The sequence below is a fragment of the Halyomorpha halys genome, unplaced genomic scaffold (assembly GCF_000696795.3).
Source record: "Halyomorpha halys isolate HHAL.00 unplaced genomic scaffold, Hhal_1.1 Scaffold447.1, whole genome shotgun sequence".
In the NCBI taxonomy this organism is placed as follows: Eukaryota; Metazoa; Arthropoda; class Insecta; order Hemiptera; family Pentatomidae; genus Halyomorpha; species Halyomorpha halys.
This window is the reverse complement of record NW_027107551.1, coordinates 821,779-833,310: the sequence shown is the minus strand read 5'-3', so window position 1 is coordinate 833,310 and position 11,532 is coordinate 821,779. Positions and strand designations below refer to the sequence as shown.

The following is an 11,532-nucleotide window of genomic DNA, read 5'->3' as shown; positions in this document are numbered from 1 at the left end:
TATTAAGTTACTAAAAAAAATCCCTGAGGGGGAAAATGGGTTAGTATATTACTAAGGTGAAAATTATTTATAATGCTAGATAGAAATATATAGATGGTCTCATATTTTAAGATATAGTTATCACTTATCTTGGGACGTCTTCGCTGCCATGGTCTCATCTTCTAGCCGCTTTCGTCCAGGTTCAGCGATGGGCTAAAATAGTGAAAACCATCTATTTCACTTCAGATCTCGATGAAGGGTTGTTTCTCCCTCAGAGGCTGGCCAGCATGTAATCAGCTGTGGTATGGTATTAGGGGCAGGCCATGTCCAATCTTGCATGCCATGATAGACAATATCAGGTGGCATTGCAGTTGTGGTGTATTCAGGGTCTTTCGGTGTCAGCAGCAAGCAAGGGCATCAGAAAATGAGACTCCTGGCCCTGGCTTTATAAAAATATTAAACCCCCCAAAACATCGGATTATGTAAATCCGACAACCACTTACAAATCACTATGGACATTTACTAAAAAGTGAGTTACAGTTACACAACTGATACCCCAACCCACCCTAACAACATACGTTGTAGACAAATGTGTACTGTCAGTAAAAAAAAAAGCCCTACTAATGCATTACAAACACTCATAATATCCAATGAAGAATGGTGTCAAAACTGGAGAATCAAAATAAATCCTAACAAATCCCACCAGATCACCTTTACCACACATAGGAGGGTAGAGGTTTACAACAGAGAGACCTCTACCCTCCTGTCCTACAGTATCCTTTTTAAATATTCCAGTTACACCTGTTGAACAGATTCACTACTTAGGACTCCATCTTGACAAGAGACCTTGAATCTCCATACAAGACTGAAATGACAAGAAACTGCTCGTAGATTTCAATTTCTACAACACATAGTTGACAAATGGTCTAAACTTCCTATTCACTACAAAAAATTATTATATATTGTGATAATCAGACCGATATCACGGACATACGGTATTGAGCTCTGGGGCTCTACCAAACCATTAAATTCCTCTCGCATCCAATCCTTACAATCTAAAATCCTTGATGTACCTTATTACATTACAAATAAACTCATCCACAAAGACCTTAACATCCCTTTCGTTGCAGACTTGGCCCAAAATAGATATGCATCTTTTCATTCCAAACTCCTTATCCATTCTAACCCATTAGTCATTAATCCCTGATAATCCTCTGATTATCTGTTCCATCCTCTGTTTTTGAAAAGAAAATGGCCACGGGACCTTCTAATTTAAATTAATGTTTGAAGTACCACCATTGGGTGGTTCCTTCCCAAGATTTTCAAGTGATTGAAATATTCCACATATTTACTTAATGTATTTTTTTTTTTTGTACAGTTGTAAATTACAATAAATGAATTTTAAAAAAAAATAATTTTTGGATGCCATAATGCACTGCAGCCACTTTAGGTCTATTCTTTTGATTTTAATAATTCTAAGATATTATTCATAATGATAGAAAATGCAGTGTTGTATCAGTAATAAAAGATTTTATTATTTTAAGTATTTCTCCTATAGTTGTATAAAATAAAAGTATAGGTAATACCTAGTATAAAATAATAGGTTTCAATTATTCAATTTATGTTCCTGTGTTATTTAAATTCAGTGAAAATAATATTTTAATTCCTGTTTATCTTACATATTTCTTGTTGTTACTTATTTATACCTTAATCTGCTTGATTAATTTTTAGGAATGTTGTTGAAATTAATGGTATTTCTAAAACTAAAGATGAGACTCTGGGTGTGAATGAAAAAAATACTTGTAATGGTTTACAAAATGGTTACATTTCTGATGACCTCTCAAAATGTTGTGATTTGGGTATGTCTTAGTTCAATATCTATTATTTAAATTAAATCAACTAATGGCTATCTATAAGTTCTGTTCACTATTAATTTTGTTTTAAACCTTTAAGTCATCTTTGATCACACTTGTCTCGAAGAAGCCATATTTTTTAGATCATCCATAAATTCATAGTTAGGATCAAATATAGTTCTTAAATTTTTGTTTCTGATTACCTGTTACTTTGAATTGGATTGTCTTGTGTACAGGTACTCTTCATCAAGTATAATACTCATTCTGTACTCCCGTTCTTACATTGATCTACCATTTCTTGTATGAGTTAGTTTCAATCATTTCGTAGGTGAATATGGACTGTATTGATTATGGAAAAAAATACAAATAATACATACATGCATGCATACTAAAAATGAAAATCCTACTTAATAGCCTCTTATACTTCCTAGGACCTTCTCTGTATCTTTTTTGTTCAGTCCTGCAGTAGCTTCTCACAATTTTCATCAGGCAGTATATGTTACTGAGGTTTTATTCATTTATAGCTACTAAAATTTGCTCGGCTACCAGTGCTAAAAATGTTAGGAGATATAAGGATTAATATGCAACATCTTAGCCCTTTCCTTGGCCTAATGGTATACTTTTTTAGTTAGACATCTAAACTTCCCCTACCTCTAATGGATCCATATTAGCTAAGTATCACTATTCTTACTATTCTTGAGAAGAATCAACGATGTTTAAACCTGGTGCTTGTCAGGTACTATGCCTATCCGCTTCAATTGTATCCAATTGCTGGCACAGGTCTGCACTAGGGGGTATATTTGTATAATCAACATTTCTAGTACTTGTTTTCACTGCATATTATAGGAATTCTTTGCCAACTTTAGCATAAGATTGATAAATGTATTCATAAGATTCTGTGGTATCTCAAGAATTTCTGTGCTTCCTGTTGCTTTAAATGCAATTTAAAATGGCTTTGCTCCGTTCACCATTGACTGTATTTTCTTGTTTGCTTTTTATTCTATTCCATTAGAAGCTAAAAACCTTTCAGATTCATATTTGTCTTTTCACTCTTTGAGTTCTAGATCTTAATTTTTTGTATGCACTCTTTTAAAACTTTCTACCTCCTATGATTAATCTTTTAGATGTCTAATAAACATTATTAGACTGGATTGGAAATGTTTTTTTTTTATTTATGTTTTACTAAATATTGTTTTTTTTTTTTTAGAAAGTGGGGTTAGGGAAGTATGTGGTGGTAGTCGTCTTGCTATTCAAAGAATGTTAGATTTTGGAAGGGAATTATATAATTACAGCCAACAGTTATTTCACGAAAATGGATCTCATGAGCAAAATAAGAAAATGTTGCAGGTATGCATCTGAATTACTTTTAAATCTGATAGTCATTTTTAATGTATATCATAACTTTAATTGATACCTTTTCATCTCATTGACGTCTTTATGCTATTTCTGGATACAATTGGATTTTTATTATTTTAAATTTTAATTTATTTGTTATGATTTTTATATCTTTTGCATTAATTTATTTATTTATTATTATTGTTACATTTTTATTTTTATTATCATTAAATATTTTAACTTATATATTTTTAGGATGCCTTCAGTTTATTAGCCTATGCTAATCCATGGGATAGCCCTGTAGGATGGCAGCTAGATCCAATTCAAAGAGAAACTGTTTGTGCCCAATTAAATTCTGCTATTTTAGGTAAATTTCACTAGAATCTTAATTACTAGTAGGTAGACTGATGAATATACAAGAGTGGTCTGAAAAGTTTCCAGTCTTACAAAAATATATGACATTTTTTCTGAAAGTTTTGTTTTATTTTTCAACATAGTCTCCTTGTAACTCTGCACAATTTTCCCAGTGATGCTCCCATCTCTGTAACCTGTCCAAAAAGTACCTGTGCAAAATAATTGTTCATGAAGATGATTCCCTCTTTATTTGATGAAAATCTCTGTCCGAGCACAATTTTTAGATGAGGGAACAAAAAGAAGTTGGGGCTAGATCTGGTAAGTAACCGCGAGACATCCCGAACGTTCATTGTCTCCCAAGCTCTTACGGCCACGTTTAAATTCAGCTGACCAAAATTTCACTGTGGTAAATGATAGTGCAGAGTCCCCATAAACAGAATCTAACTCATCTTTGATTTGCATAGGTATATTGCCTTTCAAATACAAATATTTAATGACAGCTCGATACTCGATTTTGACCATTTTCACTAAAACACTCATATCAATTCACTCAAACGACTGTTACGTAAACATTGCGCGTCCAAAAGGACTGACACTTTGGTGGGTAACTGTCATCAGATGAACAATGAAATTCACTTGCGTTTGTTTACGAGTGCTGCCATCTTCACATTGCGGTCAGAAAATTTTCAGACCACCCTTGTAAATAATAAATAATTGAATAGTTTCTGTGGTTCAGAATTTCAATAAAAGGCAAGAACTATGATAAAATAAGAGATTGTACTACATTGTTGGTTATTGGTATTTAGAGGTATAAATATGGTGAATAGTTATAATTTTACTCAAAATATTACAAAATATTATTATTATATATTACTTTTGGTTTCTTATTATTTTCCTAAAACTATATTTTTGGTTTCTTAAAACAAATTGTTGCTTCTTTATCCAATTAACTTTCAAGTTATGCTTGTAAGTTAGAGAAGGCCCAATTCCTATTTCTATGAACTTGTAGTCTTGTTTCCTAGTTGATGGTAGTAAATATATACTAGTTAACCTTACTACTGAAAGGATCAGTGGGATTTTCATTATTTAATAGTATTTTTCAATTAATGAGATTTAATACTTACTTTAAGTAAAATGAATAAAAACTATTACTTGCTGATATTAGGCTATTTTTAAATATATATATTATATTAAATATATAATAAATTTAACAAGCACCTACAAGGCACTATTATTACTAGTGCTTTTCCTGTTCTCTAAGTGTTTACTTATAAATTTGTTGATCAAAGAACAAAAACTATTTTTAATATTTTTTTTTTTTACAAGCTTGAAAGAGAATAGTTCAATTTTGGTTATTTACAACTATGGTGGAGTTCATGCACATTTGTGAATAGAATATCTATCTTCGAAGATAGGGATTTGATGATATGGAATGTAAAGAGGTACTATGATTCTAAAGAAAGACTAGGAATTGGCATGGACTCACCACTTCCATCCTTCAATAGAGCCTTTCTTATCTTACTGTTAAAGCATTACTTATAATGAGTATTGGTAGATGTACAATGTCAACATTGCAGTCTCTCAAGGAGATTATTAAACAAAAGTAATAAGTGATAATTTTCCTTTTCTGTCTGCTCTCGAAATCCCATATTTAGAGCCATGCATTTCTTACTTTTAAAACTTATAACCAATAGTGAGTAGAACCGTCTTTGAAAAAACAATTTTACTTATTTATTGGTTCTCTGGTGAGGATATAAGAAATTTTATGGTATTGATCCTTTCTTAGAGGTATAGCTAAAAATATCTTATGAGGAAAAACTGGTCAGTAGATTAATAATAAGCACGAATAAATGAAACTTATTTTATTTTGACTGACATTTCAGACCTTCATTAGGGCTGAAAATAAAAAAAATTATATGAGATTCAGTGTCAACCTTAAAGTAGTGAAAAAAACAAAGAAACATTATATCAAGAAATTAAAGATACAACAAGTAATACTAAAAGATGATAAAATATAATATTGTAAAAGTAAGATTTTATACAAACAAAGAAAATATTAGTAAAAGAAAAAATAATTAATAATTAAACAGTGCTCTGTGTAAATAGTGGAAAAATTAACATAATGAGAAATGTGTGAAAGTAAGCAATGCACATGATACAATAACAAGCATGAAAATATATTGATAAAATTAACAAAATAAGAAAGTTATATCTGAAGTTAAAAGGAGGTAAGTATTAGAACTGGAAATCATGAGATGTGATGAGCAGAAGTAAACAATGTGTGTTATTAAAATAAAAAATTATTTTTAGTTTAATTCTTTCCTTATTCACTTTTCCTCACACATGTTATTTACTTTTGCTCATCACGTTTTATTATTATTAGTTTTACTACTTTCCCTCTTTTAACTTTAGATATCTTTTCTTTATTTTGTTAACTTTACCTACATATTTTATTGCTTCTCATTGTATCATATATATCGTTTACTTTTACGCATTTTTATTATTTGCATAGAGCAGTGTTTAATTTTTAATTATTTTTCTAATATTTTCATGTTAGTTATCTTTATGTAAAAATTTTTAGCTTTGCAATATCATTTTTTTTTACTATTATTTGTTACTTTATTAATTTTTTGTAGTTTCTTTGTTTTGTTTTGTTCCCTACTTTGTGGTTGTTATTTCTTGTTTTTGTTTTCAGCCTTGAAGAAGGCCTGGAATTTAGGCCAAAAAGTCGGCACAGATAAAGTAAGTTTCACTTATTTTTGTTTGTTATTATTCTACTGGCCATCCCCCCTACCTGAACATCTTTTTCTCATATTGAATCAGCGCAGTCAACAATAAACACATCATTAAAAATATCTTAGAGAGGGAGAGGTGAACTGAGAGTAGAATGGAGTGTTGAAAGTTTTTTATTTAAGGAAATGTAAGGTATTTGAGGGGTGACGGTAGCAGCGTGGTAACGCGCCTGTCTGCAAACCCAAAAGTTGCAAGTCCCGGCCCTATCCAGGATTTTTCAAGCATACAATTATACAATACTCTCTCACTGCCTCCCCCCCCCCCCCGGGCATTTGTGGCACTCACAAAAATAGGCGTGGGAATGACGGACCCACCCTCTGAAAACCACGTCATGAAACACGCGATATATTTCCTAAGTACACCGTGCTAGGCCTTGAACCTGCACAGTCTGTTGCGCCAATAATAATAATAATAATAATAATAAAAGAAGGTATTTGAAGTTTTTATTTATAAGCTCATATTATGTTGGTAGATTCAAGCAACATGGCGAGAAGGCCTCCCCTAGAAATAGCAGTTTCACATGCTAAAGAGTTAATACAACTAATGTCTAGATCTGGGCTTGGTTCATGTGCCTTTGCAAATGTGGATGATATAATAAATTGACTGGTGAGTTCTAATATTATTAATTATATTTTAGTAAAATATAAAAGATTTTAAGTGTTAGTTGATTTTAATGTAACTTATTTGTGTTTAGTGCATCCATGCTTAAACAGTGAAGTCAAATTTCAAGCAGTTGGAAGTTGATATGTTAAGATTTGTTTAATTGATTCAGACCATTAATTTCTATTATGTTGTTCCTGTAGGTCACCATGCTTGAGTTTATCTTGAATATCTTAAGTGCTCTCTCTAAATTAAAAAAAAAAGTGTTTTAATTGCATGTTTGAAAAGTTTAAATTTGTTGTATCGTCTGAAAAGTTTAAATTTGTTGTTTTAGGAACAAGTTTAATCTATTTTGTCAAAACTATAAACTTTCAGGAAAAATATGTCCTATAATATTTTCACTTTGATTCATCACCACCCAATGTAATGGAGAATAGAGTTATTGGACATTTTATTTTATAGTTTCTGTAAAAAATTATAATTTTAAGGCTAGAATTGATTGGTTTTATTTTATTTTGTGTTCACTAGTTTATATCCTTATGTTTTGAACATATGGATGTTTTTATTCTTATATTATGTTGAATTATTCATATTTTTATGTATGATGGAGTATCGAGTTTGTTGTTCCATCATGCTAATCTACCTCATTTCTTATTGTTCAAATCTCATTTTAATTTATTGTACTAATAAGTTTTAATTATTAATTACTGCTCCATTACACAAACTAATGGTTTTATTATTTTTATATAACTAGTGAAATTTCAGTGACCCTAAGTTTTATTTATAATTGTAAAATGTGAATTAGTATTTTTAACTAGTATTTTAATAATTATTTTAAAAAGTGTATAATTGAGACTTCATTAATCTATGCATTTCATATTACATGTTATGCTTCTTTATTTTTAATGTTATAACTTATTTTTCCAACTAATGGCTATTGTTTTATGATTATTCCATTACTATTTACCTTTTCTGAACTTGTCAATAGTATTGAGAAATAATATTTTTTCATTAAGTTATAATTATTACTTCTCTACTTTTTTAATATTCATAATTATGTTGCTGTTAGTTAATAATAGGTAATTATTGAAATTTATGACTAAATATTGATAATAATACAATGTTAATAGTAACATTAGTTTCATTTTAAACTTTAAAAAAAATATATATATATATTGGACGGATTTAATATCTGTACTTCTTCCAGATGTGAGCATATGTGTTATTTAGCCAGGTTTGTTGACTCATTAAAGCTGTATAATTTTTATGTTTATTCTGTGAGATGACAAATTTTAAAATTTTAATTATTCTTTCTCAAAATAGTGCAATGATATTTATGAGTAATTAAAACCAGTTTGATTCAATACTAATTTATTTGATGTGCAAACATGGGTTATACATTTACTATCACTTCTTTGAAATTTTGTCTTTATATTTTTTGAAGTAAAAGTCAAACATTAAAATAAAAACATAAAATTTCTAGTTACCAACTTTGTGTTATTTAGATAATTTTACTTGATACTGCCATAATTCTTAAGTCAGCATGTTTTGCTATGATTGGAAAAGTTATTTTATGTTCTTCATTTTTAGAAAATGTTTAAATTATCTTGTTACTAGTTATTATAATTTAAGTAGAAATCATTAGATTTCTGAATTTTATAGTGTATATTGAATTTTATTACAACTTGGTTACTTGATACATCTTTTCAAGGCTACTGTTTATTTATTGACAATGTTTTAAAAAAAACATTTTAATTATACAGCTTTTGATGGGCCGGTTATGGATATAATTAATTTGCTTTTAGTTTATTTTATATTTATTAGTCTTGTGAAATTGGTTCATATGTTTACCCGAATATAATTGATTTATTTTTTCCATTATTATTGTCATTTTTATTTCTGCTTTAAGGCAGTCATATTAGATTTTCTTAATATGTATAGTTAAAGTTATGTTGAATTGTTTTGAAGATTTTTTAAAAGATCAAAAATTATTCTGTTAAAAATGATATTTTATTTAAACTAATTTCCCATCAAGATATGCTGTAATTTTTGTATTGTAAATACTGTAAATAAATGATTATAATTGATTACTGATTTATAAATAATAGCTAGTTCTTGTATATTTTATCCTAAAGCCTCAGCAGTAGCCTCCGGAATTCACACTGCTACACAAGATTTATTTATTTATCTAATCTGTCTAATTTATCACAAGATCTATTTACTTACACAAGATAAATAAACAATGCGCCTACTCGAAAGGATTGACAGAGGGAAGAGGGGACTGTTTTCTTCTCATTCAATGCACGGCGATCCCACTATAAAGCCCGTACTTATCTGAGCATGCGCTCACTTTGTACCAACAACCTTTGGCTCAAACTGTGTAGTGTAGACTGTCCTGTACTCTTTGGAGTTAAAAAAGGCATTCAAAAGTGCTCATTTGGTGTGTTTCCTCAAGTAATTATGCAGCCTAATAGTTCTTGAAATATAGTTTTTCATAAACCAGAAGTTTTTTCCTAACAACAAGAAATCAACATTTTGTGAATTTATTTTGGTGAATATCATCAAACTGCTTCTACTGCATCTGCTGTTCTTTAATTGAGAGCTATTAGACATCATTCATAAGAAGTAATAGTTTCCATGGTATTTGTCAAAATATTGATATTTTGTTTGAAAAATATTTTTTTTTTAAAACAGCTCTATTAGGCCCATATATTAGGAAAATTTGCTCTATTTTGATAATTTTCTATTAAGTATTTTTAATGTTGTCGATAGTTTTGAAGATATGGAGCTTCAAAAATTAATTTTTGGTTACGTTCTGAAACAGCCACCATATTTTATTTCTCTTTCCTGAACTATGGTTGGTAAATTTTGACTATTAACTATATTTAGTTTTCATGAAAGTTATCAAAAATTGGGGGTGATAACTTTTTTTTTTTCTCCGGGCTCTTGAACTAATATGACCAATCCAGTCCTCCAAGTACTTTAGTGAAGAACTTAAGTAATCATAATAATCAATTTTTTCTTTATTCTGAGATATCTTCATTTCAATTAGCATTAGAGTCATAGTAAATGGGTTTTAGAGCCTTAGATTAAAAGAAAATACATAAAAAAATTAACTTCCAGTCATGTTTAGTATTTTAATTGAGTAGCCAGATCTTTGGAGTATTGAATGCTACCTGAACCAGACCCATTGTGCTACCATGTCTACGTTTCTAGATTCTCCCTTGTAGTTAATCATTATTCCTACAGTCTTAGAATTTCCTGTTATTTATTTCTATTATTGCTGATCATCATCTAGGTATGTGCTACAATTTATAACTATTTTTAAATATAATAACTTACTATTAAGCTACATTCAACACCACTTTATAAAACAACTTTTTTTTTCTCTACTTTTATCAACCAAGATTTCGTTGTTATGCTTCCCTATGTTCACTTCTATTTCATTGGAAAGAGTAATGAATGTAGTTTTAATATTATAAAACAGTAGCATAGCCATAGAAAAGTGCAATTAGTTCTTTTATGATTACTTTTTGAAAATTATTGTCAAATAAAATTCAGTTTTCATTTTTAAAGTTTTAAAAAAAAGTGTTATATTTTGTTTCAGGCCTTTAAGCATTTAAATTACTATAAGTGAAAACTATTCTATGGATGATCAAAAGTTTTTTTGAAAATAAATTTTCACACCTGAAATTACAAAGCTGATGTGGCTTGTTTCTCATAAGAAAGAAGATTTTGTAAAGAAAATATTAAGAATTGGCTTCAGAGTACTTTCGAAATCCGTGTTAATAAAGATCCCACTGAACGACTTTCAAAGCCTTTTGATAATTGTATGTTTAATACTAAACATATTGTGCTTTAGACTATGATTTTAGTCTAAGATATTACTTTTGTAAACCCACTTCTAAAGATATTAATAATCTTTCAAAATCAAAAGAAATAACTTAAAGACTCCTGTATTTGACGAATATATATCACATTTCTTAATGAAATTTGTACAATTTATACTAACTATTTTTCTTGAGTATTACTATTGAAAAATGACAGATAATGATGAGTGAAGTAAAATTGGTGTAGTAGAAGGAAACAAAATATTCAGGATAGAATTTTAAAGAAATTAAGTTTAATAGTTGGTGTCCCAAAAGGAGGCTATTTGAATACCGATGACTGGAGACAGGATTTTCGTGCCACTTCATCTTTTGTGTCAAAAAATTCTTCTAGCTTCAAATTCTACCAAACCTCAACAGAAATTCTAATCATGGAAACGACTTTTAAATAAGTCTAATTTTATATAAATAATTTAATATTGCACTAAATTTCACATTTTGGAGGTTTCCACAATTTTACATGTTTTGAGTTTTTTTCTGCTGAAAATTGCACATTTGACACTATTTGGGAATAATTTTGATTTTTTATTTGCATATGTGGAGATTGTTTTTCAAGTTTAATTTTATTTTAAAAACAGTTAGGTAAACTTTCCATGTAGTAATATTATAAATTAAATAATAAATCTTATTTATTTATAATCTTTAAATTTCTTTTTTGAGACTGGCAATTTTTTACTAAATAATTCAAAAACACTATCCAAATTATAGTCTCAAAACATTTATTTCATTTA

The 11,532-nt window shown here is 29.1% G+C and overlaps 1 protein-coding gene across 1 annotated transcript in view; it reads left to right on the top strand.

The window, feature by feature from the left end:
• LOC106682851 (ran-binding protein 9) overlaps positions 1-9,001 on the top strand; it is a 63,362-nt gene extending 54,361 nt beyond the window's left edge. Inside the window, exons 8-12 of the mRNA XM_067045917.1 lie at positions 1,711-1,838; positions 3,040-3,179; positions 3,423-3,534; positions 6,787-6,920; positions 7,009-9,001. Of these exons, the coding sequence (XP_066902018.1) occupies positions 1,711-1,838; positions 3,040-3,179; positions 3,423-3,534; positions 6,787-6,917 (511 nt within the window). The 3' untranslated portion in view covers positions 6,918-6,920; positions 7,009-9,001. The remainder of the gene's footprint in view (positions 1-1,710; positions 1,839-3,039; positions 3,180-3,422; positions 3,535-6,786; positions 6,921-7,008) is intronic.
• Positions 9,002-11,532: the final 2,531 nt, after the last annotated feature.